General features: G+C 57.7%; 1 protein-coding gene across 7 annotated transcripts; it reads left to right on the plus strand.

The window, feature by feature from the left end:
• The first annotated feature begins 77 nt into the window (after positions 1 to 77).
• Positions 78 to 19,865, plus strand: LOC117648122 (hepatocyte nuclear factor 4-gamma). Of its 7 annotated transcripts, none has more exons than XM_034390361.1 (10): positions 78 to 516; positions 4,831 to 4,926; positions 11,790 to 12,050; positions 14,348 to 14,576; positions 16,708 to 16,802; positions 16,924 to 17,057; positions 17,144 to 17,281; positions 17,467 to 17,725; positions 18,035 to 18,271; positions 18,503 to 19,865. In XM_034390361.1, exons 1-10 carry the CDS (start codon positions 390 to 392, stop codon positions 18,799 to 18,801), a joined length of 1,875 nt encoding a protein of 624 aa, XP_034246252.1. In that variant the 5' UTR covers positions 78 to 389; the 3' UTR covers positions 18,802 to 19,865. The 7 variants fall into 7 exon arrangements, with proteins under 7 accessions (XP_034246252.1, XP_034246253.1, XP_034246257.1 ...); XM_034390362.1 differs by having other exon boundaries at positions 79 to 516; positions 18,524 to 19,865; XM_034390363.1 differs by lacking the exon at positions 78 to 516 and adding an exon at positions 3,187 to 3,376.
• Positions 19,866 to 20,287: the final 422 nt, after the last annotated feature.

Genomic DNA, 20,287 nt, shown 5'->3' on the forward strand with positions numbered 1-20,287 from the left:
TACAGTGATAAGGGCGAAGGGGGAGGGGAGGGGGCAGATAAGGCCGAGATAGGCTGAGACCAAAGCGGCTCGTCCAAGACAGACACACAGCCGGGCTGACGACGCCCCAGCAGACGACACACTGTCGGACGCAGCAGACGACGCGTCGCGTGGTGGCGTCACGGCGTCACGGCCTTCTGGAATCGAACCGCCCTCCGCGCTGCCGTGCGTCGCCGCGTTCAAGTAGTCGAATGGGTTGCCCGGCGGCCGAGCCGAGCCAGCCCAGCTAGCGGACAGCTAGCGGACAGCGCGCGCGACGACCGGGACGTGTTCGTGCGTGAGTGCTTTCGTCAACTGCTGCCAACTGCAGGACAACACACCGGTGCGCAGCATCCACCTCGACAGTGTCCATGACGAGGAGCGGCGCGCACGGCGCGCACGGAGTGACAGCCTCTGGCCTGCCAGGCCTGCCAACCAGCAGCGTCATCGTCGCCACGGCGGCAGTCTCGGCCGCGGTCTCGCCGGCCGACGCTTCAGGTTGGTACCACTGCGTGCCCGCGCCGAGCGCGCCAAAAACGAAACGACTCGACGCGTGCCTCTCTCCGGCGTGCTCGTCCTGCTTTCGCGGCTCCTGCGCCTGACGCTACACCTCGCGCTGCCTCCGGCCGCCTCAGCACCTTGGCCGCGCTGCCCGATGGGTTGCCTGCCGCCTCGGCGCGCCGCCGCCCCAGCCAGTGTTACCACTCAAGCAGGCGCAAAGTCCCGCGACGCGCTGGTGTAGAAAGGGTTGCCAACCTCAGCCTGCCTACTCGGCAACGTGTCGAGAGCAATGTCCAGGATTTGCCTAGGTGGCAACCCTTTCCACAATGATGTATCGTGGGTCGACTTGTGTTGGCTACACTGGGGGAGCGTCTCCAAGGGACTTCCCCCACCTAAACCGTGAATGGACAGTAGGCGTCGACAACTTTTCGCTGCCTCGACCGACTCCGCTGAGCAATATATTTACAGCTCAAAACGAGCCCGGAGGGTTGCGGTCGTCACCCAGACTTCTGTTTTCGGTTCTCGGTTTCCTTCACACGATCCTCGGAGGAACCTCAACGCAGGTGCCAAGTGCCTTGGGAGTGTCAGCGTGCTCACCGAAGTAGCCCTAGCCTCCGTCGGAAGCGACCACGGCTCGCCCTTGCCGCGTCCCTTTTTCTCGTCTTTCCCTCCTCTTTTTCTTCCCTTTTTGCCGGTGTACTAATTAACGGCAGGTGCTTTGCAATGCTTTGCAATGCACATCAAGAGCGTCACCGCGTCGCGACCAGCGTATGGAAATGTCGCCATATTCAAGCTGGATTGGCCGCGCCGCCGCGCCGAAGCGCCTTCCGTTTTCGGCCATGAATCTGTAAGCTGCATCCATGCTGCCTCCCAGCTGCATGCGGGATGCGACCAGGATGCATGCCTAAGCGACCCGGCGCCACACCAGGGCCAGAAGACCGGTGGAGGCGGTCAAAATCCCGGACGCGTTTTGAGCTCCAGAGTCTCTAAATGGGACTCGAACCGAGCGTGTGACCCCACCAATGGATTCCTCGTTCGGAGAGCAATCCATTGGTGGGGTCACACGTTCGGTTCGAGTCCCATTTAGCGACTCTGGAGCTCAAAAAGCGTCCGGGATTTTGACCGCCTCCACCGCTCTTCTGGCCCACTGTGCACCGCCCGCTGTGCGAGGTCAAGGACGGCCAAATCCGTCGGGTTGTTGAACCTGCCAAAAAACTTGGCGCCTCGGTTTTGTTTACACGCTGAGAAGGGACTTGGTGAGGGCCTGGATTAGGCCGCCCCACAAACAGCCCCTTCACCGGGACCGGACGGCGCAGGACCGGCCCGGGCCGTGGGGGACACCGTGTTGTTGTGGGGAGTCCCCTTCATTTGGCGTGCCGCACGGGCGCAAACAGACCACTCAGGCACCACTCCAAGGAAAAGGAGGACAAAATTGACGTTTTTTTGACAATGTCGATTGGTTCTTTTCCTGACGCGTCCAAAACCAGGGGTCTGAAACTGTGCGGCCTGGCCGCGGCGTAGCGCGTCGCGGTCGCTTGCCGGGGCGGCCTGCGCGCCCTGCGCTGTCCGGATGGATGCACTCTAATCTCTTCGATACACTCATCTGCCCCCTCCCCCTTTTCCCGACGCCTTTTTCTTCTTCTTTTCTTCATTTTCTATGGCTGGCCGATAACGCATCATCAACAAAGCATCGAGTCGCCGGAATCCGGAGAAAGACGCGGGGAAAGGAGAGAGAGAGAGAGAGAGAGAGAGAGAGAGAGAGAGAGAGAGAGAGAGAGAGGCCGGCTATCGGGGCGGCGCCGGCCTAGAGGGGGAAGGGGGTGCAGTGTCGCAACGGGAGTCTGGCGGCTGGTCGTCGCTCTGTCTCCCTCGCACCCCTGCGGAACCAACGGAACCAGTTGAACGCCGCACGAGTGAGTGAGAGAGAGAGAGAGAGAGAGAGAGAGAGAGAGAGAGAGAGAGAGAGAGAGAGAGAGAGAGAGAGAGCCAGTCTGCGAGGCAGGCCCTCCCCCGCACATTCCCCCTCTAGGGGTTTTTGCCGTTCACTTTTTGCGACTGTACTGCAACCTGCGCGCGGACGCGTCCGCTTTCGGGCCGCGGCTTCGAGTGTGAACCGATGATATCGATTGAGATCGATCACAGCGAATCAAACCGCGAGATGCTCACGAGTGCGAGAAGGACGGCGCGTCCTCGGAGAAGCACTCGACAATCTGAAACAAAGCCATTTACACGCGTAGCGGCGTGGCGCGGAGGTAAAAACTGATATTGCACCCTCCCCCCCCCCTTCCCTAGCACGCGCGCACACCGACACACACTTACACGCACGCTGGCCTGCACGTGCCAGTTGCGCTGCCATGCCACGGCACGGCGTGGCGCTGCCGACGAGTGGTTGGCGGCTTGGCGGGCTGGGCGGGCTGGGCTTGGCGGCGTCGTCTGCTTGCTTGCCCCGGCTTGCCCCGGCAGCCCCGGCTTGCCCCCTCCCCTCCCCGGCCGGGGCCCGGGCCGGTAGCAGGCGTAGCAGGCGTAGCAGGCCGCCGCGCCTTGAGTTGTACGCGACACCGCGCCGCGGCAGCACGCCACTACGCTGCAAGCACGCCGAGCAAGCCCTGTAGGCCCTCTCGCCGGCCCACGCCGCCCCGTGCGCTTGCCGCTGCATCGCGCTGCTTCGCGCTGCATCGCGCCCCTCTGCCGCGCCCCGCGCCCATGTGACCCGGCCCGGGCCCCCCAGACACCCTGCCGCCCCTCAAGGACGTCGTCAAGATGGTGGAGACCGAGTACATGGACTCGGACTCGGGGTACTTCTCGACGGGCATGTGCCTGGGCCCCGACTGCATCCTGCTGGACCTCTCCATCCCTGGTAAGGACGCCGTCAGCTCGCCGCTGGCGAAACGAAAAAACGAGTGTTCGAACCCAGGACGTGACAAGCAGTGCGAAGCAGTGCCGGGTTGACCAATTTGGACGAGGCACGCGCGGTCGGGGCGGCGGGCGGCCCAGGGGGTAATTGCCGTACACACTGCGGTTGGCTTATGTAAGTGGGCTCAGGTTTGCACGCGCCGGATGGTGAGGCGTGCCGACGTCGCTGCGGCGTCTCGATGACCCAGTGTGCTGCTGCAGGCCCACTGCAGGGACTGTGTCACCGCCAAGTCGGCAGCTTCCTGCTAGCAGCAAGGGTTCGAACGCGTAAAAACGCCGTCAAAACGTCACCAAGTCCTTGCCGAGCGAATGTTTGGTGCACTTAGTTTGTTTTCGAAGACTCGTTTCGTCAGTGGCAGAGTATTTTCTATGGAAACACATGAATGTAATAACTCGAAAATTTCCAATTTCACCTAATCCATTGGCAACCGATCAAAGTTTTGCTGAAATTTTTAGAATCGGTTGTGTTGCATTTGTCAACTGTATCGTTGTGGCCTCTATTTATTTAAACAACAAAAACGATGTGATGAAATTTAGCAGTGTCCCCGCGTGGAATCGAAGTTTAAAAATAGTGCGGTAATGTTGCATCGGACTTATCGTGGGAGCGACGCATTCAGAGCGAAGGATGTCGCTCTGTCTCTCTCGCACTCGTCCGGCGAAGGGGTGCGAGAGAGACAGAGAAACGGAATCGGGCGGCAGAGCATTCATTCACCCGAATCGCCCTGACCGTGTGGGAAACTCGGGGACAAGGCGGCACCGAGCCTCTGCAGAGAGAACTTCCGATTAGTGGACGAGAATTCTCGGAAAATCCAATTTCGGGCGTCAATTTATGCGCTTTGGAAGGTTGAATGTTCACATCCCTTCCCTGCTCACCCAGGAGCCACCCGACACCTAGCCAGAGTATGAAAATCGCGCTGCATGAATTCAGTTTTGACCGTGTATGCGCCCCTCGACGCGGCGTGCTTTCTGTTTTGTTTTATAAAGGTTTATAGTATTTGAAATGACATTTCACCACCCGAGTGTGCTGAGGTAATATAGCTTTCACCTCGTGGGTACCGGTCCGGTGTGTCTCCGTGACCGAATAAATTTAGCCTGCCCCTCAACTTCCTTTTCCGCTCCCTTTCCTCATTTCTTCTTCTTCTTCTTCTTCTTCTTCTTCTTCTTCTTCTTCTTCTTCTTCTTCTTCTTCTTCTTCTTCTTCTTCTTCTTCTTCTTCCGAAGGGACGATGAGAAATGTTATCGGTACACACACATCAAACGAGGCCGTGTACACACACATACACACTCACACGAGCGCGCGCGCACTCACACGAACTGCGTGGAAAACGCGTAGTGAGATGCTCTGTAATGATTCAAAAATTTGCCTCCGGTGAGAGAAATGTTTGTTTCTCGTTGCAGACATGGACACCCACATGCAGTTCCCCAGCCTGGCGCTCCGCTCCCCCGGCTCCGACCACGGCAACGCCATCGACTACACCAAGGACGAGGACACGAGTGAGTACTTCATTCATGCCGTATTTTCGTACCGTATTTTCATGCCACGTGGTGTTTAAAAGTACTACTCTAGTGTAGAGACGCGTTGGGACGTCCCAGAGGCATGCACTACCGGGTTTGTTTACAAACAGGCTGCAGGTAAACAAGGCCCTATTTGACCGAACCAGATAGCGAGTCACTGAACTTTGCTGGCATTGGCCGAGATTGCGGTTTGTCGGCATTTTTGATTCGCACATAAAGAATGTCTTTATTAAGTCTCGCGTCTATTTTTGTGCATGGTTCATGCCCCCCTCCCCCTCTCTCGCTCACTCGGATCGAGGTGACGGAAGGTGCCAGTGACTGATAGAAGAGTCTGACCGTCTTAAAGAGACTGGACAGGGCAAACACGGCTGTAATCAGGCAGCAAGCGGGCAGCAAGCGGGCAGCAAGCGGACAGCAGGCAGCAGCGGGCCTCCCCGCCGCCGTCTCTCTCGCACCCCCACGGGATGCCCAAGGAGTGCGAGAGGGACGGCGCGAGCGTGACACGCTGAATAACTTTGTCGCTGTGTGTGTTTGCGTTCAACTCGGAAACGCCACGCTCGACCGCAAGCGCACCCTGGAAACCTTTCAAAAAAAAAAAAAAAAAAAAACTCCGCAGAGATTTGTACCTTACGTAGTATCGAGCAGGAAACGTGCATGTGTGTGTGTGTGCGCGTTTGCGTGTGTGCGCAGGTATGCAATCGTGAAAACGTTTCAGACGTACTTCTGGTCCGCGTGGCCGCGCAGCTGCAGGACTCGTATCAGTCAAAGCACTTGCTGTCACCATTTCTTTTCAGTTCCGCGTCTTTTTTTTCTTTCCCCTCTTTCCAATGCGGGCTGCCATGGGAAGGGGCTCGCTTTTAAATTGCCCGTCTCGATGCAGGTGTGTGTACGTGTACTCTGTGTGTGTGTGTGTGTGTGTGTGTGTGAGTGAGTGTGTGTGTGTGAGAGTGAGTGAGTGTGAGTGAATGCCCGTGGATGAGCCTTGCATTTGACACAATAGGTATGCGCAATGAGGCGCTGAGGAGTAACGTGTCCACGCGCGCTCTACTACACGGCCAAACCTTTCTTAAATTGTCGCTCACATCACGCGTCTCTTTTCATCCGCTGGTTGGTTTTTGAATCTTGGTTTTTGAAACGAGGGAGACAGAGAAAGACCGCGGTGGAGGTCCGTTCGCACCGTATACAAAGACGCGCGGGCGGTGATTCGAATGAATGTGTCGTACAGTCACGCGAGAGTCACCGCCTTCCTGCAGCGCGCTGTCCGTCGGGCAGCGCTTTGCTATCTTGCAGGTAAAGTCGATAAAACAGTGCGTGCCGATGCAGTGTAGTCGATAAAGCAGTGCGTGCCTGCAGGTGAGCTCTTCGATATCTCGATCAGGCCACTCGCTCTAATCCGGCCCACTCTATTCGCTCTATTCTCGGCGTATCTCCCTCCTTCCCGTGCCTTCTCGCGCAGTACCCGTTTTAAACGCGTCTCAAATACGGACTAACGCCGCCTCGACACTGCTAATCTGGGAGAGAACTCGCGTGCAGTCAAGAGAACACTCATGGCTCAATCTCTTAGCCAGGGGATTCGATGAAAACATGCTTTAGATCAATAAGCCCAACACCCTATTTTTCTTTTTTGTTGTGTGTGTTGCGGGGGGCAGTGCATTCGCAAGTGTCGGAGGTTGTTGCGTTTTCCTGGCCGTCGGCGGTGCTGGACAGTGGCTCGGCCTGAACCCTAACCCCGGTTCTGGTTGACTCGCCGCGGCCGCCGAGTGGACAACTGAGTATCAATAATAAACCGCGCTAATTGAGACAGTTTCTGCTTTGCGAAATTGTCCTCTTATCAGTAAAGAGCCGTCGTCGGCGCGAGATACGGCCGCCAGGCGCGCTTTACATAAGGCTTTTCGAACCTGGGTTTCCTCGACACCTGCAGCGGCCTGGCACGTGGCCCGAACCTGGGTTCCTCACCTGCAGGAACCTAACCTGACCGTTCAGGCGCGAGATATCGTCACACCGCAAAACCCGGGTTTGCTGGATGCCTGCAGCAACAAACCTGACCGTCCCCTCGCGCGACGTACATCAACCCGGGTTTACCTGCAGCGCCAAGGCATGGCCAAGGCATGGCCAAGGCATGGCCAAGGTTAATCAGGATTGACAAAAAGGAGGTTCGTGTCGGCCGACGGCCTTCGCCTTATAAATAGCCTCGCGCGGTTATGACGCGGTCTCTGTGAGACGAAAAGAAAGAATGAGTACACATCCTGACATGTTTCCCCTGTTTTCGCTCATTTGGCCTCCTCAGTGAGTCCTCACGCCCCAATCTGCGTGCACACTGCGAACCCTTCTTGTTCTCCGCGCGAGTGGCAGTGACTCGCCGTGGTTGTCATGACATGGCAGCTGCCTTATTGCTGACTCATGCTTTATCGAGGCCCCTTTCTCCCAGAAGGACGATTATCCCGAAAGCAACGCTTTCCGCGGATGTTTCCAATTCAGACTGCAATCCGAGGTCAGGACAACACGAGATGGCTGATCTACACCCGAAAAAGTTCGACCTTGTCCCAATAGATGCTCTTGCGGAGGTCCAGGGGAAATCGCGCCACGCTATAGCAGCATTGGCGAAGAGCTAACTCTGTAAGGACAAAAGGTTCCACTTTTCTGGCAGAAACAACTAGAGTGCCAGTGTTGCCACATAAGTGGGCGAAAACTCCCACGATGTGTTGAAAGGGTTGCCAACCTCAGCCTGCCTGCTAGGCCACTAGTCGCTTCAATATTCCTGCACTTGTCTTCGCTTACGCGTCACGACAGTGGGAAAGTCATGACGGAAGAGGACTTTTTTTCCCTCTTCCTCCGCAAACAGTCGCGTGGCCGATTCCGAGAGTAGAAAATGACGGGCTCCCCTCTAGCCGCCACAGTGGCGGGCCTGGTCCTCAGAGAGTCGCTGGCTCTAGCGCGCTCTAGCGGCGGCGCGGCGCACCATGACCTTGGTGGTCGTCTTCGCCTCCTTGCCGTGTTTGTGTGATAGTGCTGTATGCTCACACGGCCAAAAATAAATAACGCCATTTATTTGCGAGCGCCGAGCCGCCAAGCCGCGAAACTCTCTGTGTTTGCCGCTCAACCGCAGAGTCTTTGTCTTTTGTTTTTTTCGGCGAAAGCTCTGCGGTGTGACTTTGGGGCGATTCCTGTTACACGCGCGTCTTGCCTAGATTTCGACGGTTTCGACGCCGGCAACCTTCTCTCCTATTTTCTGCACCGTCATCCTTCCCGACGCCATAATCACCATCCGACTGCACAGATCGCAATTATTGAGCACGTGGCTGCTCCGTGTCCGACCGGCAGCCTGTCTGTCTGTCTGTCTGTCTGTCTGCCTGTCTGTCTGTCTGCCTGTGTGTCTGTCTGTCTGTCTGTCTGTCTGTCCGTCCGTCCGTCGTCCGCTATTGCACGGGGTTGGAACAATGATTGGCGTCTGTTTTGGCGTTGTTGATCGCAACTAGCGAAACGCGTATGGACTCCCTTCTCCGCACGCGTCCTGGGACGCCGAGGCGTGCACATCGTGCCATCTCGGCCGTGCGCGAGTCAGCCGGTCCGTGCGCTGCAGCGCTCTGCGTGACAGACACACGCCCGTGACTCACGGCAACGACAAACGCCCCGCTCGCTCGGCCCGCTCAGCGAGCGCGGCACGGCCGGCTTGGCGGACTTGGCGGCGTGGGGTCGCACTCGGCGAGTCGCGGAGTGTCACGGAGTGGCCGGCGGCCGAACGGAAAGCGTCCCATTCAAAACATGTTGCTCCATTCAAACAATGAAAGGGGTCGGAAATGCGCCGGTCCGGGGAGTTCTGCAAGCGAGCGTCATCGTGTCTGTCTCCGTCGCGCTCACGGCGCGTTGCGCTGCTCGTGGGAGAGAGAGACTCATGGTGTGCACTTTCGCGGCGACGCCGCGGGTCGTTCCAACAAAAACTGTGTTTCGCTGCGGTGCAGACTCTGCGCCATTTCGGTCCAGGAGGCTCAGTCGGTGCGAGCAGCAGACTGACTCCGAGTCGCTGTCTCTCTCTCTCTCTCTCTCTCGGACGCGGGGCGGGCGTGCGAGAGAGACGGCATGCAGACGCCGGCTCCCCTTTGGTGGGGACAGGTTGGGCACCACTCGGGTACCAGGCGGGAGGCGTTCGAGAAACCAGTCCGAGGCCCCGGACGTCGCGGGTACACTAGGTACCTGTGGCGCGGGGTGGGGGAGGGGGCGTGGAGGGGGAAGGGGGGGGGCGACACCAGCGCGCCCAGCTGTTTGGCTTGTAGTTGTGTGGTTCCCGCCGCATGCGACGCACTGCCGCAGCACTGCCGCGCTCTGCGGTCCCTCACACGATGGCGTCGGCGCCCGCGGCCCCCGCGGCACGCGAGTGACACGGCCGTCACACGCGAGTGACATCGGGGTGACACGCGAGTGACACGGTCGTCACACGCGAGTGACGAGTCAGTGACGCGCGAGTGACATCGGGGGTGACGCGCGAGTGACACGGTCGTCACACGCGAGTGACGCGCGAGTGACATCGGGGGTGACGCGCGAGTGACGCGGTGACGACCTGGATGGCGGCGGTGGCCACCCCGTTCTCCAGTGCGGCGTCGCTCGGCCTGCTCTCCGAGGAGGACCTCGATCCCATGGGGATGGGCAGCGGTGAGTCTCGGTGCAGTCTCTGTCTCTGTCGCACTCGTGGCGCGTCGCGCGGCCGTGCGAAGAGAGAGAGAGAGAGAGAGAGAGAGAGAGAGAGAGAGACGGTGCTCTGGCATCGCCATCCTGGAGTGTCTCGTCGGCTCCCCCAAAATCAGGAGCGCCGTCATGAGAGGGGGGGGGGGTGACAGGTGGCGACGGCTAGGCCAATGCCTGCGCCACTGCGAGTGGAAACCCGGGTTTGAATATGCATCGCAAGGCGCGGAAGGGGGGGGGGGAGGTCGCGGGGTCGCGCCGCGTTATCAAGGGCCTGGCTTCGGCGATGGCTTCGGCTGGCTTCGGCTCTGTGCCGAGCAAGCTTCGGAGCGGGCCGCGCATTGCGTCTGGATAATGGCAATGTGACCACAAGAAAATAATGGCATGCATGTAACGTGTCGGTTCTTTATTGGCGCGTCTTTTTCGTACTTTTTTTTTCGAAGTCTTCTGCAGACAGTCAGTCAGACACACAGGCAGACGGACCGACAGACAGACAGACAGACAGACAGACAGATAGGCAGACAGGCAGGCAGACAGACAGGCAGGCAGGCAGACGCATTTCCGACTTGACCCCCACCTTACCTGCGTGCGGGGTGCGGTGCGGCGTGCCTGCCGGCGTGCCACCGCGGGGGCGATGTCTCAGCCTGAATTCGTTGACAGCGGCAAGGGGTCATGCGATGGCTGGGCCGCGTCGAGTTGGCTCTGCTGTTTCTTTTTATCGTTTTCCCCTCTTTTGCTTCTAATTTCCAAATGGGGAGAGAGAGAGACACAGAGACACAGACAGACAGACAGAGACAGAGAGAGACATCCGTGTTTCGCGTGGCCTTCGCGCCCCTGGCTGTATAATTGCTGCGTTTGGCGGCCACACACTGAAAAGTAGTAGTCAATTCGGGTCGGGCTGGGCTGGGCTAGGATGGGCTAGGCTGGGCGGATTCAGCATGAGGGGGTGAAGATTTTCCTATGCGTCGCTAAAAGTCGAGGCGCGCTGTGTCTGCTCTCCAGCTAGCGATGCTGTGCCAAATAGCTATGTCAACCTTTCGTCACTCCTCGTTTAAAGCTCGGACTTGCAGTGTGCCCCCCCCCCCACTCCTTGCAAGCCACACCCACGACGCGAGTCCTGCACCGTCGCCGTGCCGCGCGAGCGAGTTCGATGCACTGGGTGTTGATGAAACTGGAAGCCACCCTCAGGAATTCTCAGCCCCCCTCTTCACCCCGCATGTCTGTCTGCCTGTCTGTCTGCCTGTCTGTCCGTCCGTCCGTCTGTCCGCCCCGCTCGTCGTACGGCGCGGCGGCCCTTCCATTAAATACTCGTGTCGCGCTTAAATTACCGCTCCGCCGCGGTCATCGAAATGCCCCAAGCGTTACGTTCTTTTATGGACGGCCGGCTAATATTGAGTGCGTGTGTGTGTGTGTGAGAGAGAGAGAGAGAGGAGAGAGAGAGAGAGAGAGCTGACCCCTTTGTGATTTGAAATTCCCGCCTTAGGGGTGCGACGCTGCAGACGACGCTCGGCAGTAGTATGGGACGTGCATTCTGACGGGTCGCCATTTTGGATCCCCTCAGTGCCGACGGACGCGCCAGGCTCTGCGCACAGTGTACCTACATTTAACGCCAGAGAGAGAGAGAGAGAGAGAGAGAGAGAGAGAGAGAGAGAGAGAGAGAGAAAGAGAGAGAGAGAGAGAGAGACGTGTCGTCCGTATTTGGGGCGACAAAGCCAGGCAAGCCAGGCGAAGCGCGAAGCTCTGTCCGAAGTGCTTCGCGGTGCGCATTCCGCGGCCGTGGTGCAACTGTGCTGCACGCGGCGGCTCGTAGGCCCGTCGGCCTAGGCCGGCCTACGCCCACATCGGCGTGCATCGGAGGCCCGGCGCCGCTGGCCGTTTAGTACAAGGGCCGCGCGAGGCGGCGGCGGTCGCGTTGGGCAAGCCTTGGGCAAGCCTTGGGCAAGCCTTGGGGGAGCAGTGCCAGGGCCAGCCCAGGGCCGCCGGCTTATCGCTGGGGGATGAAGTGCCCGACATAACCCCCTGATAATTATTTCTCATCGTGCTCTCTTGGTTCCCGCGGCCCGCAGCGCGCCCAGGCCGATATCGACACTGATGGTGTTATCGATCCGATAACGAGTTTCCGAGTTTGAAAGTTGAAAAAAACCTGACACTGCTTGTGTTGGCAGCGTCCCCTGCGTGGTCGTCCGCTCCATGGGCCACTTCGCCCGGGTCCCCGGGGCCGAGCGCCGGCCTGTCCGGCGGCCTCTCCGGCGGCCTCTCCGGCGGCGTCCTGGTGCTGGGCAACCAGGGCCTCGGGCAGGGCCTCGGGCAGGGCCTCGGCCCGGACTTCAGACTCGTCCGCGGCGGCGCGTCCCTGGCCGAGTCCATGGAGGGCCTGGGGCCGGCTGACGGGGACCTGGCGGACCCGCCGGAGAGTCCAGACACAGGTACCTATCTTGGGGCACTAACCTGGGCGTGGGTCTGCTCGCGGGTTCAAATACTAACACTTTGAAAGTCGCTTCCTCACTCGGCGCGGCAGCGATCCGGACTCCCCGGATTAGGATCAGGCCCAGTGAAAGGGCGGGCCGACGCGTTGTTTGCCCACCGAAAAGACTTTCCTCAAAACGTGGGCCTCCGCTTGGCGACGGACCAACAGGCCATCATAGGTATCGCCGAGTCCCCGCGACGCGCCGCGACGTTCCTGGAGCCTGGAGCGGCCTGGAGCCGCCGACGTGAGCATGACTCGCAGTTTGTTGTTTGTTATTATTGTTGTTTGGGTGGATTTGATAGGCCAGTTCGCCTCTGACGCGGCGACGCGGCGACGCGGCCGGCGAGGGTGACGTCACTGGGGTCTAGCCCGTCGTCTGGCCCGCCGGGCCCAGGCAGGCCCACAGCCGGACTTTGGAACCTGCTCCCCTCCCGTCGCAGGCAGCCTCGTCTTCTCGTGTGTGTGTGTATGTGTGTGTGTGTCGCTCCAACAGGGCCCCGGACTCGTGTGTGTGTCTCTCTCTCTCTCTCTCTCCAACGAGGCCCCTGGACTCCTGTGGCGCCCCTTTGGTGAAAGCTAAGCCTGTGAGAAACTCGAGCCGGTCGACACATATTGAGAGACGCGGTCCATCGGATGCAAAACACAGTGCAGGCGCTCGAGAAATTAGAACGACACCGAACCTCGACCCGATTTCGACCGCCATCCGACGGCGAGGCGACCTTCGAGGCGACAAAGTGGCAACGCAACGTCGATTTCAGGCGTCTTTTCCTCGCGAACGGTTAGCGGTTCGAGCTTCATGATCACAAACTTGAGGAATTGACTTTCGAAACCACGTCTTCCTATGCATAACTTGCCTAACGCTTACCGTTTAAGAGTTGCAGACACCCCAGGTCGAATGTTTTTGTTTAGTTAGCACTCCCTGTGGTCGATTCGACGTTACATCGCGGCCGCATCGCTTCTGGGCGTGGTCGAAGAGTCACACGGACCGCCGGCGGGACACGAAGCAACGCGAAGCAACGCCAGGCTTATCAGTGGAATGAACCCCTGCGCTCTCTGTTTGCACCAAATCGTTCCTCCACCCCTTCGCTTTCTCGGCGTTCTTTGCTGGCCGGCCCGCGGTATGAGCCCCACCAAACCTCAAACCTACCAAACCTAACCCCACCAAACCTAACCCCACCTAACCTAACCCCACCAAACCTAACCCCACCAAACCTAACCCCCACCAAACCTAACCCCACCAAACCTAACCCCACCAAACCTAACCCCACCAAACCTAACCTAACCTTGGAAGTGGCGTTCCCTTTTCGGATGACGACGCCGGCCCGTGAATTTTTCATCATCTTCGATTCGGGAAAACCTTCACGACGTTCGGCTGTGTTCGGCAAACATCAGTCTGTCTCTCTCGCACTCGTGGGGCGTGGGGTGCGAGAGAGACAGGATGAGGAATGCGGGTTGGCGGGTCAGGATCCTCGATTGGCGCTCATTTCGTTTTGGGGCCCGACGGACAGTAGACGTGCTAAAACGCTTGCGTCACGACTACCGTCGCGTGGAGCACACAAAGTCGCGGGAACACCTTGAACCCGAAATGGCGTTTGCGACGAGATTGTCTGTGTTGTCTCAATGTTGGCGGTGTACCGACACGGAAAACTATGTGCATCTAGGCACTCGCCGATTTCCTGTCGCGCATTATGCCCGACCTTGCGAGTTTTCTGTCGGAACGAGACAGAAGGGTAAAAAAACGCGCAGAAAAGAAACCGCGGGGAACTCACGAGTGTGTGAAAAATGAATGTCTCAGAGCGGGCGAGTGTGTGCCTGTAAGCCTGCGTCCCTGTGCGACATTTGGGTAGATTCCATGCATTAGAATCCATTCATTTCACGCGACTCCTTTTTTTAGTTTGTTGAGCATACAAAGTATTCACAAAGAACGCGAAACGTTACCTTGACGTCATTCGATGTCTATGAGACTAATATTAATCGAAATTTCAACGAAAAACATATTTGATGCATTTTTGACTGCTTTGTGAGTGTTTCGTGTTCTTCGGTTTGTCTTTCTAAGCTGAAAGAACAGGGCATTTCGTGCCGTTGGACTATGTTGGGTTGTGTGAGGTTTTGTGAGGTTATGTGAGGTTATGTGAGGTTATGTGAGGTTTTGTGAAGTTAAGTGAGGTTAAGCGAGGTTTTGTGGGGTTGTGTGAGGTTAGGTGAGGTTAAGTGAGGCTGTGTGAGGCTAACTAAGGCTGTGTTGGTTTGTTGCAGACGGCGACGTGGCCATGTCGGTGGGGCCGGGCGTGGCGGCGGGCAGTGTGCAGGCCACCCTTCAGGCGTCGCTAGCGTCGCTGGGCAGCGCGGCGGGCGGCGTCATGAACCAGCACTGCTCCATCTGCGGGGACCGCGCCACCGGCAAGCACTACGGCGCCGCGTCCTGCGACGGCTGCAAGGGCTTCTTCCGCCGCTCCGTGCGCAAGAACCACGTGTACACGTGCAGGTGAGCATCGCGAGCACCGCCAAGCGACCCAGAAGACTGGTGGAGGCGGACAAAACTCTACACGCGTTTTGAGCTCGGAGTCGCTAAATTGGACTCGAACCGAGCGTGTGACCCCACCAATGGATTCCTCGTTCGGAGAGCAATCCATTGGTGGGGTCACACGCTCCGTTCGAGCCCCATTTAGCGACTCTGGAGCTCAAAACGCGTCCGGGATTTTGACCGCCTCCACCGGTCTTCTGGCCCACTGGAAGGCGTGCGCCCGAGTCGTCACTTGAGTGCCTGAAGTGTTTATTTGTCGTGCACCTCTTGGCAAGGACGCCTCTCTGCGACTCTTCGTTTGGAGATAGAGTCGCAACCCAGGTGCCTGATTACCTTCGTTTCCGAATTAGATTCCCACTTTTTATCGTCCTTATCGCTCACCGCTGCCGAGATAATGCACCTCTCCTCGGGCGCCGCGCCCCCTCCCCCTCCCGGTCCGCGGAGCGCCTTGCAAAGGTGCGGCCGGCAACCCTGCCGCGGCCATGCACAGCGGGCTGCCCGCCCGGCAGTTCGCAGGCGGCTGCCCCAGCCCGCCCAGCCCGCCCAGCGCCACACAGTGGCCCAGCCCGCCCCCGTCGTCCGCCAAGTCTCCGCTCCGCGCGGTTCCGACGCGCCGCGGAGTACCCGGTCGGGTCGCCGGCGATCGCTGGCGCTGCTCAGAAACCCGTTTCCTCGCTTCCTACTCGCTGCCTGGCTCGCTGCGGCCTCGGCTAGCCACTGGCTGGAGCCGCTGGCCAGGCAGTGCGACAGCCTGCCTTTGATTGGCACCGCTCCACAGTGGGCCAGACGACCGGCGGCGGTGGCGGTCAAAATCCCGGACGCGTTTTGAGCTCCAGAGTCGCTAACTGGGACTCGAACCGAGCGTGTGACCCCACCAATGGATTGCTCTCCGAACGAGGAATCCATTGGTGGGGTCACACGCTCGGTTCGAGTCTTGTTCAGCGACCCCGGATCTAGAGTTTGGGCGCAGGGCCGCAGCTACGCCGCCGCGACTGTAGCTCGCTCGGCGTGTCGTCACGTCGGAGGAGCGGCGCGTGTAAACAGCCGGTTTTATCTATCTTGCGGCACTTTCCGCGCCTCTGGGCTGCGCGAGGTTGCCGGCAACCATCAGCCAGCCATCAGCCGGCCGAAAGGCAACCGGCAGCTAGCCAGCCAGCCCCTCAGCCAGAGGCTCACATCCTGGTTGGCTATCTGCGAGGGCGGCCGGTCCTCGGTCTGTTGGCAGCCGAGACACGCTTCTCTTAGCAGACAATCGGCCGATAACCTTATAACCTGGGGGTGGCTGGCGGCGAGTCTAGGGCAGCGGGGACGGTGTTGTGGCGGAGCAGGCGGAGCTAGGAGGCGGCCAACAGTGGATTTGCCAGAAGACCGGCGCCGGCGGCCGAAACTCTAGACGCGTTTTGAGCTCCAGAGTCGCTAAACAGGACTCGAACCGAACGTGTGACCCCGCCAATGGATCGCTCGTTCGGAGAGCAATCCATTGGTGGGGTCACACGTTCGGTCGAGTCCCATTTAGCGACTGGAGCTCAAAACGCGTCTCGAATTTCGGCCGCTTCCCCGGTCTTCTGGCCCACTGTGCGCTAGTTCCGGATGACCCCTGAAAAAACGCAGAGGCCGTTCGGAAGATTCGGAAGCCGAGCCATGCGGCCCCAAGGATCCCAAGGACACGCCAAGGAGCGCACTTACGCCCCCCCCCCCTTTGCTACCGGGCCGCCTCGTCTTCTTACGTGGATTGCGTAATGCGGCGCCACACGCCGAAAAAAGATGTGTCAAAATGTCCGCCGGCGTCCTTGCCGAGGCGCTGCCGTCTTGCGCTCCACTGACAAAAATCGAAAAACGTTGCAATTGCATCGTGTTATTTTTTTATTTCACCGTCCGCTTTGGCCTTGTAGCCACAGTGCAAGATAATGATTTGCCGGCACGCTATGAAAACCGATCGACTTTGTCGTGTTCGGTTTCCTTTTTTCAGGCAAAACGAAAACCCTGAGGTTCGGGACGACCTTTTTTTTGGCATGGGCGGAACGAGGGCGCCTCTGAAACCTGTCCGACGCTGTCACTCTGCTCTCGTTAACCCGTGACTTGGTTGTTGCAGATTCAGCCGGACGTGTGTGGTGGACAAGGACAAGAGAAACCAGTGCAGATACTGCCGGCTACGGAAATGCTTCAAAGCTGGAATGAAAAAAGAAGGTAGTTCCCCACTCTTCGCTTTTTTTTAAAAAAAAAAAAGATAAAATAAACACCTTTGGTACAGAGACATGATGAGGAATTTTGCAGTGGATATTAATCCGCGCCTGTGCTCTTTTCGCAGCCGTCCAAAATGAGAGAGATCGCATCTCGTGTCGCCGAACTAGCTACGAGGAGCAGTCCAATAACAGCAGTCTGTCTGTCCCTTCCCTCCTCAACGCGGAAATGCTGTCAAGGCAAGTCGGGGCTGCCCTGGAGGTGAGTGTCTATCCTCTCCTTTAAAAAAATAAAAACAAAGTTGGGTACTTAAGAAGAGACTAATTCACTGATATTGTTGCTCTCAGGCCAACGATTGCGACCTGTCCAACAAGCAGGTGGCCAACATCAATGACGTGTGCGAGTCGATGAAACAGCAGCTTCTGTTCCTCGTGGAGTGGGCCAAGTTCATCCCCGCCTTCACCGAGCTGTCGCTGGACGACCAGGTTAGTCCCACCAACCAAGCACGACTTCCGACGCATTCCCAAAGTGCGTTTTGTGGGGGAAAAAATTGACGACAAAAAGTGGCAATACACCGTCGACTTTTTTTTTCATAAAACGCAATATAATTTAGCGACTCTGGAGCTCAAAACGCGTCCGGGGTTTCGACTGACAGCCGTTCTCCCCACAGGTGGCGCTGCTTCGCGCGCACGCGGGAGAGCACCTGCTGCTGGGGCTGGCCCGCCGCTCCCTGCACCTCACCGACGTGCTGCTGCTCGGCAACAACTGCATCGTGCCGCGCTACTCGGCCGACTCGTCCGTGCCGCCCGACCTGGACATCTCCCGCGTCGGCACGCGCGTCATGGACGAGCTGGTGCGCCCCCTGCGCGAGGTGCAGATCGACGACTCGGAGTTCGCCTGCCTCAAGGCCATCGTCTTCTTCGACCCCAGTGAGTACGCGCGGTGGATTTGCCAGAAGGCCGGTGGAGGCGGACAAAACTCTAGACGCGTTTTGAGCTCCAGGGTCGCTAAATGGGACTCTAACCGAGCGTGTGACCCCACCAATGGATTCCTCGTTCGGAGAGCAATCCATTGGTGGGGTCACACGTTCGGTTCGAGTCCTGTCCAGCGACTGTGGAGCTCAAAACGCGTCTGGAACGTCTTGGCCACCTCTACCGGTCTTCTGGCCCACTGTGCTACGGTGGTACCCCAAGTGAAAAAAAAGTCGGATCGGTTGGTGTTTGAACCCGGGATTGCAGACGCGGCCGGCCTGAACGAGCCCCAGCGCGTCAAGTCGCTGCGGTACCAGGTGCAGATGAACCTGGAGGACTACATCAGCGACCGGCAGTACGACCCCCGCGGCCGCTTCGGCGAGATCCTGCTGACGCTGCCGGCCCTGCAGAGCATCACCTGGCAGATGATCGAGCAGATCCAGTTCGCCAAGCTGTTCGGCGTCGCCAGGATCGACTCCCTGCTGCAGGAGATGCTGCTTGGAGGTGAGCGTGCACGCGGGCTGCTTTGGGGAACAGTTTTGCTTCATGGGGCGCGAACACGGTGCCCGAGGGGCCCTAGGACTGCGTCTTAAAGGGGAGGGTTTTCCCGCCATTCAAACTCAGGGCAGTACAGAGGGAAGGGGGGGCTCGCTTCTGGCTTTAGCTTCAACTTGGGGACGGTCTGTGCAGCGCTTCTCCTGCTTTCCGAGCTTGTCTAACCCCTGCTCTTGACAGTGGCTGTCTACGTTGTCGCAGGCGCCTCGGCGGAGACCGTGGCGACCGGCTCGGCGGCCTCCAGCACGACGCCGGCGACGGCCGTGGCCACGGACTCGGTGGCCAGCGCCAGCAACGGCACGGACACGCCGGGGCGCCACCCTGCCGCCAGCTACCCGGGCAGTCCGGGCAGCCCGGCCAGCCCGACGGGCACCCCGAGTCCCGGACACCCTGCCACCAACGGGCACCGCTCCCCCGTCGACCTCCACCCCGAGCTGTACCCGCTGGCCTTCAAGCAGGAGCCGGAGTCCACCTTCTAGGGGAGCCCGGCCATCCTTGTGTGCGGCGTGTCAATCCTAGGTCTAAGTTCGACGTGTTTCGGCCAGGGCGCCCAGCGCCCATCGCCGAAGTACGCCCAGTCCTCGGCGTCGCGGCTTGAGGACCAGCCAACAAGCTGGACGGACAATTAAATTAATAGTGTGTAAATGAAGTTGTAATTCGTTTTCAATTGAAGGGGAAACGTTGCGCTGGTTCCAGAGTGGTGGACCTCGAGCCATCTCCCGTCATCCATGTAGAAATTATTTTCTTACTGGGAGTGAGCAGCTCGCGATGTCTTCCAATAGCAAATGTTATTGAGCAGGTCTCCATGATGAATTGTTTGTACATAAATTAAAGGAGTATAGTTCGTTAAAAAGCCGTGAATGAACTGTGGGGGCGGCACCGATAGTCTCAAGGGAAAGGCGAAAATATGGACTGTCCTTTTCTCAAAATAATTGTTTTTGATAAAACTGTACCTCTTGATTATATTCCCTTCACTTGAACTCTGAAGGATGCAGGTGACAGTGTGCCAAAATAATCATTGTAAATCAGTGACCAGTCTGTAAACGCTCTCTGAATGAGTCATTAATAATATTTTTCTACTACAATTGTGAATGTGGGTAAGCTTTTTGGCTTGCAAAGTTTCTGCATCATCATTGTGCTTGATGGTGTTGCTGTCAGTTTTGTTTGCTCAGCATTTTCGCATTTCTACTTTTTAGTGGAAACCCTTTTGTTTGCTCAATTAATTCTAATGCCACTGGCTCTGTCAAATGAATCCCACTGTAAGTTTGATAGACTCGGTTACATTGTAAGATTTTGCCTGCCAAATAACAGGGTACTTTTAAAACATTCCAAAGAAACAAGGTCATACTCGGTCCCGAAAAGTGTAACAAAATGTATTCTATTTTTGTTTAGTTTTTGTTTTGCTCAACGTATTGTAAGGCTTTGGCAGCGGGGAGTTGCTGATCTCCAGCTAGCCAAAGGTTGTGGCTCTTAGCCAATTAGCGCAGGAAAAGGATGGAAAGTGTGTATTGAATAATTGAAATAAATAGGTGTGTTAATAAAATTGTGTTTTATTTTCGCGGAAACCGTATCACACTATGCACACATTACCCCCATTTCACTCAAGAAAAGCCATTTTTTATAGCCTTAACCTTTTTTTGACAAAAATTGTCAACTACCACATGTTTGTCTGAAATAGACATGAAACCTTGCTATGGGTCTAAGAAACAGAAACCCGGTGCCCAATTGTCTTTCACACATTCCATTTGAAGTGAAATTGGCGACGCGTTGAGTTCAGTTTGGGTGCGGTGACGAGGCTGTGGACGATGGGTTGCCTACCCGCGCGGCGCAAGCTCAAATACTTCCAGTTTTTCGCCAGAAAGAGACTGTTTAGGGCCCAAATGGTCCTCGAAATAGTGTCAAGAGTGATCAAGGAGTGCTCCAGCTCAACATACTCAAATTCGGACCATTTTCAATTTTTTTCCC

The sequence above is a fragment of the Thrips palmi genome, unplaced genomic scaffold, assembly GCF_012932325.1.
Source record: "Thrips palmi isolate BJ-2018 unplaced genomic scaffold, TpBJ-2018v1 HiC_scaffold_3, whole genome shotgun sequence".
NCBI lineage: Eukaryota > Metazoa > Arthropoda > Insecta > Thysanoptera > Thripidae > Thrips > Thrips palmi.

Bases quoted from the DNA above. Each gene is read 5' to 3' on its own strand.
- LOC117648122 (XM_034390361.1), top strand. From the start codon at position 390: ATGACGAGGAGCGGCGCGCACGGCGCGCACGGAGTGACAGCCTCTGGC. The intron at 517-4,830 runs GTTGGTACCACT...TTCTCGTTGCAG, and splicing joins CTCGCCGGCCGACGCTTCAG to ACATGGACACCCACATGCAG. The intron at 17,726-18,034 runs GTGAGTACGCGC...CCGGGATTGCAG, and splicing joins CATCGTCTTCTTCGACCCCA to ACGCGGCCGGCCTGAACGAG.